Source organism: Bidens hawaiensis, unplaced genomic scaffold (genome assembly GCF_021521415.1).
Source record: "Bidens hawaiensis isolate Kalapana, Puna unplaced genomic scaffold, B.hawaiensis_p1.1 tig00019423_1, whole genome shotgun sequence".
In the NCBI taxonomy this organism is placed as follows: domain Eukaryota; kingdom Viridiplantae; phylum Streptophyta; class Magnoliopsida; order Asterales; family Asteraceae; genus Bidens; species Bidens hawaiensis.
Window position 1 is genome coordinate 41,685 of NW_027492949.1, and position 17,338 is coordinate 59,022.

Consider the following 17,338-nt stretch of genomic DNA (forward strand, 5'->3'; position numbering starts at 1 on the left):
TATACCTTCGCCAAGCCCGTCTCTAGGGTTAGGTTGATCATTTTATTCGCCGCAAACCGTGTTATTGTATTTCTCTAGTTGATTATTACTGTGTTAAAGATCGACAAGAGAACTCCTTTGTTTTATATACCTTTTAAAGTTAAAATACAGAGGAAGATAAAAATAGAAAGTGTGAGAAGGATTTGTGACTATACAAAGAACCCCTTAAAAATAAATTAAATAATAATAATAATAATAATCATAACTCCAAATCTAAATAAAAAACAAAAATGTTTCCCCGTCATTCCAGTTCAAATATATATATATATATATATAAAACCGACGAAAATACACAATATCGAGATCAAAGACACAATTGTAACTAAAAAAGACACAATGTCAAGAAAAAAGAAACAATCAATTACGAAAATAAACACAAAACATAATGATTTTTTTTATTCAACATTGTGCCTTTTTTTTAGAACGAGAAAGAAGCTAGAAACATTTTTGTGTTTTTATTTTTCTCTTTTTTTGGTTAAATTTTCAGTTATGATTTTTTTATTAGTTTCTTTTTTCTTTTTGAAGCGGTTTTTTTTGTATGGCTACAAATCCTTCTCATCATTCTCATTTTTGTCTCTCTTTGTAGAATAACTTGACCCTAGTCTAGCCAAGTATACTCTGTTCTTGCCAGAGGATGACTATCCACCTTAAAATAAATTTGAATCAGGTAATTGAAATGGATGAAATAAATCACTATTATGCATGAAATTGAAATCCATTTGATCAATATGTGATAAACAGGAGCTCCAATTGTAATATGTGAGATCAAAAGGTATGATGTTAGGTAAAATTTGTAACGCTGAGGTTTGACCGAAAGAATAGATGGTCGGCTGTCTTCAGAGTATGTTTGTAATAGTGGTGGTGGCGGGAAGTCGCCTACGTCCATGGAGCTATGGTGGTGCGGTGGTGACGCGTGGGAGGGTGGTGGCGCAGGAGAAAGGGGAACGAATGGTCGTCTTGAACAATTTTCACATTTTGAACCGTAAGTTAAGAACATGTTCATAAAGACATTAATAAATAAATAAACTAATAGGTATGTTTGTAATAGTGGTGGTGGCGGGAAGTCGCCTACATCCATGGATCTATGGTGGTGCGGTGGTGGCGGATGTGAGGGTGGTGGCGTGGGAGAGGGGAACGAATGGTCGTTTTGACCAATTTTCACATTTTGAACATCAAGTTAAGAACATATTCATAAAGACATTATAATAAATAAATAAACTAATAGATATGCAGGAAATACCCCTACGTAATGTTGGAAAATAGACGAACGTTGGAAGATAGACGGGGTTAGCAATTTGGATTGTATTGGCAACAATTAGGAAACCTCAAGGGTCCAGTTGTAAAAAAAAATAAAAAAAAACTTATTATTTGAGAATCTGACATTAATAAATAAATAAACTAATAGGTATACAAAAAATACCAAAATACCCCTACTTAATGTTGGAAAATAGACGAACGTTAGAAGATAGACGGTGTTAGCAATTTGGGTTGATTTGGCAACAATTAGGAAACCTCAAGGCTCCAGTTGTAAAAAAAAAAAACTTTGTATTTGAGAATCTGACATTAATAAATAAATAAACTAATAGGTATACAGAAAATACCAAAATACCCCTACTTAACGCTGGAAAATAGCCGAACGTTAGAAGATAGACGGAGTTAGCAATTTGGATTGTATTGGCAACAATTAGGAAACCTCAAGGGTCCAGTTGTAAAAAAAATAAAAACAGAAACTTTATATTTGAGAATCTGACATTAATAAATATAAATAAATAAACTAATAGGTATACAGAAAATACCAAAATACCCCTACTTAACGCTGGAAAATAGACGTTAGAAGATAGACCAACTTGGATTGTATTGGCAACAATTAGAAAACCTCAAGGGTCCAGTTATAAAAAAAATAAAAAATAAACTTTATATTTGAGAATATGACATTAATAAATAAATAAACTAATAAGTATACAGAAAATACAAAATTACCCCTAACTTAACAGTTAGGAAATAGAAATTGACGAACGTCGAAAGATAGATGGGGGAGGGGGTTAGCAATTTGGATTGTATTGGTAACAATTTGAAAACCTCAGAGAGTCCGGAAATAGAAATAGACGAACGTGAAAGATAGATGTGGGGGGCGGGGGGGTGGGGTTAGCAATTTGGATTGTATTGGTAACAATTTGAAAACCTCAAGAGTCCGGAAATAGAAATAGACGAACATTGAAAGATAGATGGGGGGTTAGCAATTTGGATTGTATTGGTAATAATTTGAACAATTTGAAAATCTCAAGAGTCCAGTTATAAGAAACAAAAAAAAACTTTATATTTGAAGATCTGACATTAATAAATATAAATAAACTAATGTTGGAAAATAGACTACAACTAGTTTTTATAACCCACGCGTTGCGCGGTTTTTGGACAGAAAAGTGAAAAGATCGAACTAAAGGTTTATTAGAAGTCACCTAATTAATGAAACACTTCAGAGAATAATGTTAAGGTACTAACATACTGCAAGCATACATTCGTACATAGTTATATAATTATCTGCTGAACATTTACAATTTTTTTCTCAAAAAAACCTAGCAAGTGCGCCTAAAGGTGGCTTTCAAGCTTCAAAAGAGTCTCGGCTATTTTTTTTGGTCAGTGATTATTTAAATGTATGTTTACCTTCCGTGCTTGGATATAATCGCTTTGATGTTGAAGCCTTTCGGGAATTGTGTTGGGAGACATTTGAGCATGGATTGTTTTTGTTGGCATGTCAAGACGCGGGCCAATGTCAGATGTCGCTTCAAGATTGTCAACGGTGGCTGTTGCTTTAGTGTCAACAATCGACTTGTTAGATTTGACTGGCAAATTGAACAACTTAAGTTTTCCTATCTGTGCTACCAGCTTGGTTGGCAGTACCTTTGGATCTGTGTTTGCGCGGTCCACAACCATTTCTTTGTGGCTGACTGTCAGATGTCGCGTACACAATGTGAACTACACATTCAGTAACAAAAAATCACTATTTGAAAGGTGATAGAAAAACAGTTGTATCAACATAAGGAAAATTATGCATTTCAAGAGTTACCTTTGTTCTTTGAAGTCTTTTGGATATGTTTTCAAGCAAGGGAAAAATCTTTGCATCTTGGCTGCAGTAGATAAGTAGCTTAATAGGTGTCCAGTTAATTACGCTTCAATAACAATTATTCAATAATCCAAATATCTAATTAAAGTTCAAAATAAGCCATAAAAAGAACCCAATAATTCAAAAGATACGTCATAATTCCAATGTCATTAAAACTACAGAATCCGAGAAAAAAAATAACCCCAAAAAACACACACATTCCAAGCCATATAAACATTATTAAAACAGTATGCTTTAAATAGGCACATTAGAATTCATTAGTAATATTAACACTCAAAATGCCCCAACAAAAGAAGCCTAAACACCACACATTGCAAGATTATTGAACCAATATGCTATAAATTAGCTGCTACATCATATTCAGTGATTATTCACCTGTAATACGGTTGCTAAAAAGACACCCGCAGCCCTCAGACAACACTATTCAGCCTGCAAAAAAAAAAAAATCCGATTATTAATAAATGTAAAACACAAATACAACGTTTTCTAATCATTTTCAAAAAAAATCAATCAAAAATACCAAAAGTCCTAATCTCAATGAACATGAATAATAAACGCTAAAATAGAAATCGATTCAGTCAATTGTAACTCGCCGACATAGAAACCGCCGGTGGTTGAAACCCACCGGTCTCGCTATCGCCGTCGCCTAGGGTTTCAAAATAGAACCCGACAACAGTCAAGTCATCGTCGCCGCCTAGGGTTTCCAAAATGGAGCCTGGCAACAGTAGCTAGTCGGGTATCTAACCTATTCGAGTCGCTAAGTTGATTCTTAAATTTAATATAGCCTTAATTCCAGATAGGAAACCTCACTGCCAATTGCATCTTACCAATTCAATAAAACCAAATTCAATTATATTTTACAAAAACAAAAGGTAAAACCCATTAATCATACAACACAACCATAACATCAAGAACTTCAATTTCTATGTTGAAGAGGTAGGTCCCAGCAGAGCCCAGTTGGACCCGCAAGACTCACCTTGAAGAGGGACGTCTGCGCAAGGACCAACTGGTCCCGCAGGACCCACCATGCTCAGAGATGAAGACCTTACGCGTAGTACGCCAGCTGTTCCTGCAGGAAAAGCCTCCCAACGGTGAAGTACCCCGCCTGTTCCCGCAGCTGCGGATACAAGCCATCAGGGAAGGCTACCCGCACTAATAGCAAGGCTACACGCACAAGGCACTAACTCAATAATTCAGTGTCACCTGAAGGAATGAGCAAGGCGGGAATACTCCCGCCCAAATGAGCCAGTCCGTACGCTTCTGGAAGGTCTTTTGTACTATACCTGCCAAGGTATGGACAAAATAGACAAGATCTGACCAGAGCAGCCCATGAACCAATCACAGGGTGACAGCTCATCGACAACAGTACGAGGAGCACGCTCTAGTACAAAATGTCACTATCAGCCGCTGCCTACTCACCAACCCTTATCGTGGCACGTACATAGCCTGCAGTTGGTGGAAAATGAATAGTACACAGCCGGCGGAAAATCAATAGTACATAGCCGGCGGAAAAGGAACAGTACACAGCCGGCCTTGTCACTATCAGCCGCTGCCTACCCACCAACCAGCATGGCACGTGCGTAGCCCACAGTTGGTAGAAAAGGAATATTATACAGCTGGCGTACTGCGCGTAAGGTCTTCATCTCTGAGCATGGTGGGTCCTGCGGGACCAGTTGGTCCTTGACCAGAAAAACGCTGACATCTTCGCGTGGACACCAGCTGACATGACTGGTGTACCTCGAAGTAAAGCAGAGCATAGGCTCAAGTGTGACCCGGCTTTTACGCCAGTCATACAAAAGCGCAGAGTAATGGGGGCGGAACAAGCTAACGCGTGTAGAACCCAAGTCAAGGAACTCCTCGACGCGGGCATCGTACGCGTTAGTAGATATCAAACATGGGTTGCAAATCCCGTTATGGTACCGAAGGCTAACAAACAATGGCGCATGTGCATAGATTTCAAAGATTTAAACAAAGCATGCCCCAAAGATTGTTACCCGTTACCCGAAATTGACCTCAAAGTGGATTCATTAGCACCGTTTCGCCTTAAATGCTTCCTTGACGCATATAAGGGGTACCATCAAATCCACATGGCCGTAGATGATCAGGACAAAACCGCATTTCGGACGCCCGATGGCACATTTTGTTATCAAATGATGCCATTCGGACTTAAGAATGCAGGGTCCACATACCAACGCCTGATGGACAAAGAGTTTCATGCCCAAATTGGGAGAAACTTGGAAGTCTACATGGATGACTTGGTCATCAAAAGCCCTGAGCCAGAAGCGATGTTGAAAGACATCGAAGAAACTTTCAACACGCTCAGAAAGATAAACATGAAGCTCAACCCGAGCAAGTGTTCCTTTGGGATGGAAGAAGGGAAGTTCTTAGGAGTCATTGTTACTAAAGATGGCTTCAGAGCGAACCCTGAAAAGGTCGAAGCCATTATCAAAATGGAATCACCTACTACCATCAAGCAAGCTCAGACACTGAATGGACGCCTAGTCGCACTTAACCGCTTTTTTTCAAACCATGCGGATAGGTCGTTCCCATTCGTGTCAACATTGAGAAACTGTTTAAAGAAAACGCACTTCCGCTGGACACCAGAAGCGGAAGCAGCTTTTCAGGAAATTCGGTCACGCTTGATCGAACTCCCAACGCTCACAGCACCAGAAGCGGGGGAGGAATTAATCATATACCTTTCCGCCACAGATAGAGCAACCGGGGCAGTCCTGCTACTAGAGCGAAAAGGTATCCAGATGCCTATTTACTATGTTAGCCGTGTCCTAACAGACTTAGAAACCCGGTACTCTACCCTGGAAAAATTAGTCTTAGCACTTGTACAGGCTTCACGCAGGCTAAGACGATATTTCCAAGGTCACCCAATCACCATTCTCACCAACTTCAAACTTGCAAACGTTCTAGGCAAACCCGAGTTATCGGGACGTCTAGCCAAATGGGCAATTGAGTTGGGAGAATATGCGATAAAATACAAGCCGAGACCAGCCATAAAAGGCCAGGTCTTGGCCGACTTTATTGCAGAAGTCCCCGCTTCGCGGGAGAAAGAGTGCCAGGAGGAGGCTCAACCTTCCCCAGCACAAGACATCAATGATGTCTGGTGACTCTACACTGATGGAGCAGCCAGCAGCGAGGGTTCAGGCTCAGGGTTGAAACTAACCAACCCAGCAGGCCAAGAATACACTTACGCTATTCGACTGGATTTCCCAAGTACGAATAACGAAGCAGAGTATGAAGCATTCTTGGCCGGGCTGAGGATTGCGCGTAAAATGGGAGTGAAAAACTTGGAAGCCCACGTAGATTCCATGTTAATAGCCAACCAAATAAACGGGACGTACACGGCCGTGAACGACACAATGGCCCTGTACCTCGCACAGGCAAAAACCCTTATGCGCGATTTTAACGATTGTAAAGTCATACACGTCAAGCGTGGCGAAAACAAATCTGCGAATGCGTTAAGCAAGCTTGCATCGTTAGCCTTCACCCATTTGGGTAAGGACATCCGCATTGAACTCCTTGGAGCACCATCAGTCCCGCACAAGGAAATTTGTGTCATCCAAACCGGCACAGAAACGTGGATGACACCGATAATAAATTACCTTGCAGCGGGTATACTACCAGAGTCAAAAACACAGGCAAGAAAAATACGCTGTAAAGCACTGAATTATCAACTCATCGATGACATCCTTTACAGACGTAACTTTCTTGGCCCACTCCTAAGATGCGTGGACAACCAAGATGCTGGCTACCTCCTAAGGGAAGTACACGAGGGCATCTGTGGAGTACACGCAGGTCCACGCGCTGTTGTAGCTAAGCTAAACAACGCGGGATACTTTTGGCCGGGGATGCATACGGATGCGCTGACATACATCAGAAAGTGTAGGTCTTGCCAGCTCTACGCACCCAACACGCATCGCCCGAAGAATGAACTTGTTCCAGTCACCTCTTCATGGCCATTTCAGAAGTGGGCCATCGATGTGACAGGCCCATTTCCCACAGCAGCAGGAAACGTTCAGTTCCTAGTGGTAGCCATCGACTACTTCACCAAGTGGATAGAAGCAAAACCCTTAGCCCAAACAACCGCAAAACATATTAAAAAATTTATTTGGGAATTTATTATTTGTCGTTTTGGACTTCCACAGACTTTGGTGAGCGATAACGGCACCAACTTTGCTGACAAGAAGCTACAAAAGTGGCTGGAAGAACTTCAAATCACCCACACCTTTACCTCAGTGGCACACCCGCAAGGTAACGGTGAGGTGGAAAGAGCAAATAAAAGCATCGTCGAAGGCATAAAGAAAAGACTCTTGGAACACAGATCCGGCTGGGTGGACGAAGTACCACACGTCCTTTGGGCAAACAGAACGCTGAAAAAGGCCAGTACGGGAGAAACCCCGTTCAGCCTCACTTATGGCACCGAAGCTATGGTCCCGGTCGAAGTTGGTTTACCCTCACCAAGGGTCTTGATTCAGCCAGAAGACAATGATGCGGAAAGACGGTTAGACCTTATGCTAACAGAAGAACGCAGAGACTTAGCCGCAGCGCGTGAAGAGAACTACAAGCGACAAATGCAAAAGTACTACAACACGCGGGTAAAACTCTGCAACTTCAATGTAGGAGACTACATATTGCGTAACAACGAGGCTTCAAACCAAGAGCGCCCAGGAAAGCTGGCACCGGTCTGGGAAGGACCGTACATTATCAAAGAAGTTTTGGGAAAGGGCGCATACCGGCTCGAAAGGCTCGATGGCACTCCCATCCCAAGAACATGGAACGGAGCTCAATTACGCAAATGTTACATGTAGATCAATTCCAAACTTGTAAAGAAAAGGCCTAGAGCCACTTCTAATGGAAATGATTCTCCTTTATCACATTGTGTTGATAGCCTTACCTTTATACTTATGAACTTCCCACACTGATATGCCGGTATTCACCGAATAATTATGGGAAGAAGTAAGTCGTTGCGTGTGGAAGGCGGCAAAACCCGCATAAACACATAAAACGGTAAAAATTTCTAAGGAAAAGATAAGGAAAACCTTCACGCAGGTCAGTTATAGGTGAAGTTTGGTCATCCCACTAAATGAAAGTGACGGTCCTACCCGCACAACCATGATAGAGGAAACTAAACATTAACCTATTGACAACCGCGCGTCGAAAGGTTAACTTATTCAAAATACTTAGAAAATTTCTAAGGAAAAGATGAGGAAAACCTCCACGCAGGTCAGATATAGGTAAAGTTTAGCCATCATACTAAGTGAAAGTGACGGTCTTACCCGCACAATCACGAAAGAGGAAGCAAAACTTTAACTTATTATTTGCCACGTTGAAAAGTTAACTTATCCAAGTACTCAAGAAATTGCTAAGTTAAACCAAAATATGCGTGAAATAAACAAGGCAAGGCATTAACAAATAATCTTTATTCCATCAAAATTCAAATATTACAAGAATTGCCGGGCATGTACCCGCATACAAGAGTAAATCTGTGCAAAAATAAAAATCTACCCTAATGGTGGAAAGGGATCTAAAGGATCAAGCTTCAGGACCACTCCCACTTGGACCCGCACCATCAGTAGAGTGTGGCGGTTCAAGGAAAGCCTTGAGGATAGCTAGCCCATCATCAGCAGCAGTAATCTCGTTCACCTTCTCCACCACCGGATGCGGGAAGACAGCATACTGATTCACTGCTTGGTCATAAGCAGCTTCAGTACCCACATCATAAAGAGGGAAGTTGGAAGGCGTGATGCCTTGTTCAACAAACCCTAGACCAAGCAGGAAGCCAACCTTTTCCCCATCCTCATGAGAAGCGTTGAGGGCTGCGCTCATCGCATCGTCATATGATGTGTTCGTAAAGGCCCGATGCACAACCTACAAAACAGAAGTATATCAAAAACTCTTCTAAGTGTAAGGAAAAGTGTAAATAAATTGTGAAACTGCGCATACCTGCGACAACGCTTCTCGAAGAAGCCATTCCTTGGTAACCAGAGCCTCCTGGAGGGCAGCTTGAGCTTCATTACGGGCGCGTTCGGCTTCATTCTTTGTAAGGTTGGCAAGCAACACAACTTTGGCTGCAGCCTCTTCGACGCCCTTTAGCTTCCGCTCAGTGTGGTCAAGCACCCCCCTCTGGTCCAAGATCTCTTGGAGCTTCTTGGCTTCTTCCATGGCCAAGGCATCATGAGCCTGCTGGAGCCTCTCTAATTTGGCTTTAAGTTCCTCATTCTCGATGCGTAGAGGCTCAGCAACAGCTTCAGCCTTGGTGGCCCTCTCGGTTGCGTTCCGTGCAGTTTCCTTGGCCAACCGAAGCTGTTTGTTAACAGCTTGGGCAGCCTTGGAACGGGCCTCGAGCCGGGCCTGAACTTCAACCTCTAGGGCCTTGAAGGCCTTCACCTTTTCCGCAGCAACGGCGGCAAGCTTCGCATTCTCCTCCCGGATAGCCCGCGCCTGAGCCACTTCAAGGCTACGCGCCGTCTTTAACTTGTCGTTTTCACGACAAAGTAGCTCGACGCGCGGCTGCATCCGGGCGAGGAGGATTCGGAGCTCGTTGGACAGCCTACCTTCCTGGTAGCTGGCCATGGCCTCCCCCAGCGCACCGCCTGGGGCGGCGTGACGTGCCCATTCGACGCACTCCTCAGCAGTCCGGAGGTTCGTTCCCCGGTGGATATTCCACCAAGGAGCGTACACCTCGTTGGAATCACGAACTGCAATAAAACAAAAAACAGTTAAGAGAAAGAAATGATAAAAGGGATATAGGCCAAAATAACCCTACGCACCTGTAGGGTCGACAACAGGCCGATAGCCACCAAACCCATCACCTGAACCTAAGGGATATCCATCCAAAAGGTCAGGGAGACGGGAAGGAGGCAAGGATTGGCTAGACGCCCCAACCCCGAACGTACCTGAATGACCGGCCGTAGTCGCCGGCGCCGGAGGAGGCATGGTGGAGGCCGCCGCAGTGGAAACCAGCGGAGGTGAACTCACAACCGTGGATGTTGCTGCGGAAGAACCCGCAAGAGAAATCACCGCCGGCTCAGTGATGGATTCTGTGAAAATGGCACTGACAGCCGACGGGGATGATGTTACAGCTGGAACAGTTGGCTCAACGGGATGAGCAACTGAACCAATACTGCTAACAGGCGTAGCCGCATGGGTCATCGCCTCGGGTAGGTTGACCAAACCTACCTTCATGGGTCCAGAGCTGCTCCCTCCCGCTCCACTCTGGAATGCGGTAGCATTCACACCTGCACGAAGACAAGATATATAAGTATAATGGCGGAAAGATATGAAATTAAAGTAAATGAAGATTATACTTACGAGTTCTCTTGAGCTTGAAGGTGCGAACAGGCGGGGACGAACCCGATGGAGCCGGCCTCTTCATACCGGTCACCGTCGTCGTCCTGGGTTGCTCGGAGGTGATATCCTTCTCAACCTCCGGAGCAGTGGTCTCACCACCACCAGGGTTCCCCGCCGCCTCTTCACTTTCGGTCTCAGACTCGGACCGGTTCCCTTGATCGGCAGTGGAGGCAACCTTCGCCTTACCCTTCCCGCCAGCAGCCTTCTTCTTCCGCGCAAGGAAAGGACCATCTGCGGATTCCTCATCAGAAGATGACAAGATTAGAGGAATTCCGGTAGAGGTTTGAGCATTGAGAGGGCGAGGGTTAAATAATCTTTTACCTGGCCGCGTGGCGCTCAATATCTCGTGGCCTGGCGGATAGACCTCCATGAACCGATCCGCCGTTTGCTCGAGGATGGGCAACTCGTTCTCATCAAGAGCACGAGTACCCAGCCGAGCGGGACCACCAGCTTCCCGCGGATGCAGGAGCGACTGCAAGTCATTCCCCTCTGAAATAAAAAGAGAAACAGTTAGAAGAAAAACCCTAAATCAACAAAGAAGACGGAGCATACCGTAAGGGATAAAGTTCAAACCGTATTCAAGGACGATGGGAATCTGTCGCGCCTCCGCATCCTTCCACACCCGGCTCATACCGAGCATCACCATGCCGGACTCCGCAAAGCGGTAAACCGGAGTCTGGATCCGGGAAATCTTGGAAAACCATTCCGCCTCCTGGTAGTTGGAGGCGTGAAAGTTGGGGAGTGCTCTCCCGTTCTTGAATGTCATCGCAATAGGGACGACACGGGCAGAGATGTAAAAGAACTCCCGCTTCCAAGACCGAAGACTGCGCTCGGTAGCGCAGATCTTCAAACCCTTGACCGGGTGACCAGGGTGTACCAGCCTTGGATGCACCTCCAGGAGTAGAAGGTCATCAGGCGGTCGACATGGGGCTCCACACCAAGAATGAGGCACACCCATTCAAAATGGCGGATCTTGGCGATCGCCATTGGGTGTACCTCCGTCAGGTGTACACCGTGTCTCTCCAAAACACGGTATACAAACTTCGTCAATGGGAACCTGAGATTCCCATAGACGAAGAAGGCAGCATATACCCCTATTTTGCCCTTGGGGGCATCGTACACTGTCTGGTGAGGCTCAGGAAACTCAGGCTCGAACGGCTCGAGCATGAACTTCCTGACGATGTACTGATAAAGCTCGGTGGTAAGAGCGCACTGGCATTCGCCAGCAGTGCTCTTATCATCCTTATCAGACGTAGACGTCAGATTCTCGACGTACACGTCAGACTCCTCGGCGGGTGCTTCTGAATCGTGAGTATAAGACATGTTTTGGAGGTAAAGAAGAACGATTTCAGGAGAATGCTCGACAGAAAGTTAGAGTATTCGCCGGAAATCCTTTAGAAGAAGAGAGAAGTGAGTGTGGATTAAGATGAACCCTCTCCCCCTTTATATACTCATCGCAATAAATGCGATGAATTTAATGCGTGGGAGAGAGAAAAACGAAGGTGCAATGAAACTATGACACGTGGAAAAAGCAAGCTGGCAACAGCTGTTGACAGGACGCGCGCCGTAAAATCCGCACCCACGCGCCCGAAAAATCGCGCCCACGCGCCTGAAAAAGCGTCTGGAATGACCATATACTGTCACGTCGTCATAACTTCCTGCACGTCCTGAAACTGTCAGAAGAAACCGTCGGACACTAACGTCCCTTCAACAGTTTGGACTGTTCTTATCCTTTCACCAACTCTTCGAATTTCAAAGAAATTCAAAAAGATTCAAAGATTCAAAAATAAGAGGGAATATACCCCCTTACCTTGGTATCCAAGAAACCGTAAGACAAGTGCGGGTACAGTGTCAAGGCGAAACCCTTCACATACCTAGCACTTGCAGGGAATTGAAGCCAAGAATACCTTGGAAGTAAAGAAACTATAAGACGAGTGCGGGTACGGTGTCAAGGCGAAACCCTTCACATACTTAGCACTTGCAGGGAATTGAAACCAAGAAGGATCTTCTGGACCGTGCTTGCGGAAAGAGAAATAGCACCTCCGCATAGCGGGAACGTTGAGAACTACCTTGTTTGAAACTTCAAGGCGGAATTGGTGGTTTAACATAACTGATCACTATGTCCGAAACTACCAAAATCTCGTGAAGAATCTATGCAAGTGAAACTCATCGCTCCCGATGTGCGAAAGGGTTAAACACCTACCCGCATCACAACCAAAGATCAGGCAGAAAAGTCGGGAATTTCTGCGAGTGACATTAGGAAAACCGCGGGAAGAATCCCCACGGAAAACCTTAAAACTAAAAACCCTTTTCAAAACCCCTTGCTTAAGTCCAAAAGTTCACCTCACTTATTAACAATTCAAGAGAAGAACAATGGACTTGGGGGACTTGAAGAGGTAGGTCCCAGCAGAGCCCAGTTGGACCCGCAAGACTCACCTTGAAGAGGGACGTCTGCGCAAGGACCAACTGGTCCCGCAGGACCCACCATGCTCAGAGATGAAGACCTTACGCGCAGTACGCCAGCTGTTCCCGCAGAAAAAGCCTCCCAATGGTGAAGTACCCCGCCTGTTCCCGCAGCTGCGGATACAAGCCATCAGGGAAGGCTACCCGCACTAATAAGGCTACACGCACAAGGCACTAACTCAATAATTCAGTGTCACCTGAAGGAATGAGCAAGGCGGGAATACTCCCGCCCAAATGAGCCAGTCCGTACGCTTCTGGAAGGTCTTTTGTACTATACCTGCCAAGGTATGGACAAAATAGACAAGATCTGACCAGAGCAGCCCATGAACCAATCACAGGGTGACAGCTCATCGACAACAGTACGAGGAGCACGCTCTAGTAAAAAATGTCACTATCAGCCGCTGCCTACTCACCAACCCTTATCGTGGCACGTACATAGCCTGCAGTTGGTGGAAAAGGAACAGTACACAGCCGGCGGAAAAGGAATAGTACATAGCCGGCGGAAAAGGAACAGTACACAGCCGGCCTTGTCACTATCAGCCGCTGCCTACCCACCAACCAGCATGGCACGTGCGTAGCCCACAGTTGGTAGAAAAGGAATATTATACAGCTGGCTGTACCTGCTTGGAAACCTACCTTCGGCTATAAATACTCCAACACCTTGGAACGGTATCATCATCTTACCTTCACTAGCTATTTCTCTCAATATACACTTATATTCAGAGCAATCTAGTCTGATTCTCACGCCGGAGGGTGGTCACAAGGAGGAACCCCCCCTTCTCAGTGACGAGCTCACGGTGTCTGTTTTGCAGGTCATCTGAAGAACATCCATCTTTGCCGGACCTAACCCTCGTGGGAAACATCTACTTAACCCCCAGATTATCTGTAATCTGCCCGGGGTCACTTAGTGTTTCTTCATATGTATTTGTAGTTTATAATCAAACAGTTGGAATCTATCTCTTACATAAAAAGAGTGTCTAAAATCGAAGTACCCATAGTAACACACACACACATACACAGAACATGCAGTTGGAATCTAAGTCTTCATTGAGGCATTTAATCGAACACTTAACATGCAGCACCAAAAATAGCACACACGCACGCACACACAGAACAGAGAAATGAAATCCAACAGTCATATAATGTCCAACAAAATCTGAGCAAGCTATAGTGTCTAAAATGAATCTACCACGTTACCTAGAAAACTGTCGCAAGTTCAAGAAACCAACGAAGACACCATCAGCATCCTGCAAGAGGAAAGCACTTATATGAGAAGACAAAAAGAATGAATGGTCCGAGGCAAATGGGTTGGGTTAGGTCGAACGAGTCATGGGTCGAAATAGATTTGGGTCAGAATGGGTCAACTAAAAAAGGGTTGTTTTGGTTTGGGTCATAATAGGTTAGAGTCGGAACAAGTCAGAACGTCTTTTTTTTCTTTTTTAACGAGAATAGCGACGGAAACATTTTAGTATTTTTAAATTTTTTGTTTTTATTTATATTTTAAGTTATGATTTTTTTTATTATTTTTGACTTTTTTTTAGAAGATTTTCTATTAAGAACAAAAACCCTTCAAAAAAAAAAATATCTAAAAATAATAATAAAAAAATCATAACTCAAAATATAAATAAAAAACAAAAAAAGTAAAAAAACTAAAATGTTTCCTCTGTTGTCCTTGTTTCATAAAAAATAACCCAAGAAATTGAACCGAACCGAAAAGTTGCAGAAATGAAACAAAAAGCCAAAACCGTACCGAATCAATCAAAATAAAAAAATCGATCAAAACGAAACTAAAAAAACTGAAACCGAACAAAAACGGACACATACAAAACAAAAAACCAAAAACGAGTCCAGAATCGACCAAAAAGAAACCAAAACCCAACCCGTTCCAATCTCAAACGCGTTTCGTGCCGAAACCTGTCTCGTACGGAAACCCGTTCCTATCCGAAACATGTAGCATTTCCTTTGGACACTAACCCACATCGACCCATTTCTTTGAATATGGCGACCCAATTTGACCCGAAAATTACAAGATGAAATTTCAAATGACTGATTTAGTAAAATCCTTGACCCAAATCAACCTATTTAATTTTTAAAACAACCCAAATTGATTCATTTGAAATGATTTGGATCAAGATTGCCATCCCTAGTCTAGATGCAACAGGGAATGAACATCGCCTGGAATTAAGGTTTATGAAAGAAGCAAATGGAAGATGTGTTGTCAAAGCACGCATATGAAGGCGAAAGAAAGGCATGTGTAAGAAAAAGTACAACTAACAGCTGACGGCACAATTTTGATAGCACAATTTTGAACAGTGTTTTAGTGTCTTTAAAAAAGGGTTGGCAAATTGGATTGTATTAGAAGCAAATTGGATTGTATTGACAACAATTAGAAAACCTCAAAAGAAAAAAAGAACATATTTGAAAATGGCAAAAATAATTTGACAGTACTCTACTCAAAACAAATAAATAAATAAAATTGAACATAAAAAAACAAAAAAAAAATTAGAAAATAAACCACAAGACCTTGCTGGGCTTATCCATATCCATATCCCTTTATTCTTACTGTTATATATTTTTTCTTTTTTTGGCATACCTTAAAACCTTTGATTGAAGTCCGATCAAGTGCAATGGAGAACACCCGAAAACACCATAGCACTATAGGAAATGAGGATATAACATTATAGGAAACGATTACAATAAAATAAAAATATTTACACCAACATGAGAGTATCTACCATGAAACACAAAAACAAAAACTGCAGGACCTTGCTATGCCATCGATATCGCAACCAAACCTTATTATAATATCTTTTATTATTACTACTTCCTAACTCTTCCAAATTTCTTTAACTCCATCAGTGATGTCCCGGAAGCTTCTCCTTGATCTTCTCCATCATCCCTTTCTTCTCATGAGTCTCGCCATAACCACCGCCCGCGGTTGTAGTCGTCTGCTGCTCATCTGCACCGTGACCACCCGGAAGCTTTTCCTTGATCTTCTGCATCATACCTTTCTTCTCATGAGTATCCTCCATCTATATTTAATTTACATTACATTACATAACCAATTCAGAAAACAAGAGCTTTTAAGAAACATCATTATTAATTTTGTAGACTTACACCCGTTGGCCCATGAGGATAAACATCTTTAGTTCCTGTTCCAATGGCACTCGCACCGCCGAAAGGGGTTGCGGTGTGTATTTTTTGAGAGGATACAGCCGTTCCACCCGTGGAACGACCACGGGATGCATAATCGGTTCCTTCGCCTATGCCAGTACCATAGGTACCGGCTCCGACACCTTTTGTTGCTTGAGCTAGTCCGTGGTGTTGACCCTGGTCACCTTGCATGATCCCACCGTGACCTTGGTGGCGGGTTTGACCACCATACACATCGGCTGTACCATGACTTTGATGGCCGGTTTGACCACCGGTGGCGTCGGTTCCCGTTCGGTGTGCTTGCCCTGTAGCACCATAGTCGGTACCCAGACCCTGATAACCGGCGGAACGACCACCAGAGGCATAATCCGTGCCAGTGCCGCCTGTGGCTTGACCTATATTCGTACCCAACCCTTGGTGTCCAGTGGTACCACTGGGGTTGATTCCGTACTCTTCAGTTATGTGAATGGTGTTTCCAAACTCGTCAACGTGACGAACGTCACGTTCATATCGTTCTCCGGCTGCGGAGTGAACGACGGTCTCATACTCATCTGTTCTCCGAACAGGGTTTCCGTGCTCGTCCGTCTGACGAACGTTGTCACGTCCGTAATGCTGATCTCCACCGTATTGTGCCATTATCAAAGACTCAGAAAAGTATAACTCCCACTTAGAATACAATCAAATATATATATCACGCTTGCAATCTGTTTTGATGATTTGGTGATGAACTTGATAATGGGTTTAAGGTTTATATATATAAGAAAGAGAGATGATGAATAGATGGTATACGTGGTGGAACAACAATGAGTTCATGTGAACCTTACACGTGGGACAGCACCAGGTTTTCTAAAACCACAAGGGGGACACGTGGAGTGACGGTCGGCGCTTACTCATGCATATCTAAATCCAATTAAGAGATCGAATTAATGAATACCTTTTTTCTAATTTAAACTACTATGTTGGCTCGAGTTTTTAAATACAGATATGCAAAAATATCATAACAACTCTTACTTTAATACAAAAATGATAAAAATTTATTTAGAAAAAACAACTTGATTGGTATCGGTTTGGTTCATTACGGTACAAACGTGATATTGCATTCACTATATAGCTTACAATACAAAAAATATATTCTGCTACGAATACAATTTTGTTTCCAACGAAAATTATATATTTTTTTGCGAATACACCTTCGTTTTA

At 43.4% G+C, this 17,338-nt stretch overlaps 1 protein-coding gene across 1 annotated transcript; it reads right to left on the minus strand.

Annotated features, from left to right (window-relative positions):
- Positions 1-15,837: 15,837 nt before the first annotated feature.
- Positions 15,838-16,774, minus strand: LOC143558304 (uncharacterized). Its single transcript, XM_077047157.1, has 2 exons — positions 16,103-16,774; positions 15,838-16,017 (listed from the first exon to the last, which is right to left on the minus strand). The coding sequence occupies exons 1-2, from the start codon at positions 16,772-16,774 to the stop codon at positions 15,841-15,843; spliced, it is 849 nt and encodes a 282-aa protein (XP_076903272.1). The 3' UTR covers positions 15,838-15,840.
- Between the last annotated feature and the right edge of the window lie 564 nt (positions 16,775-17,338).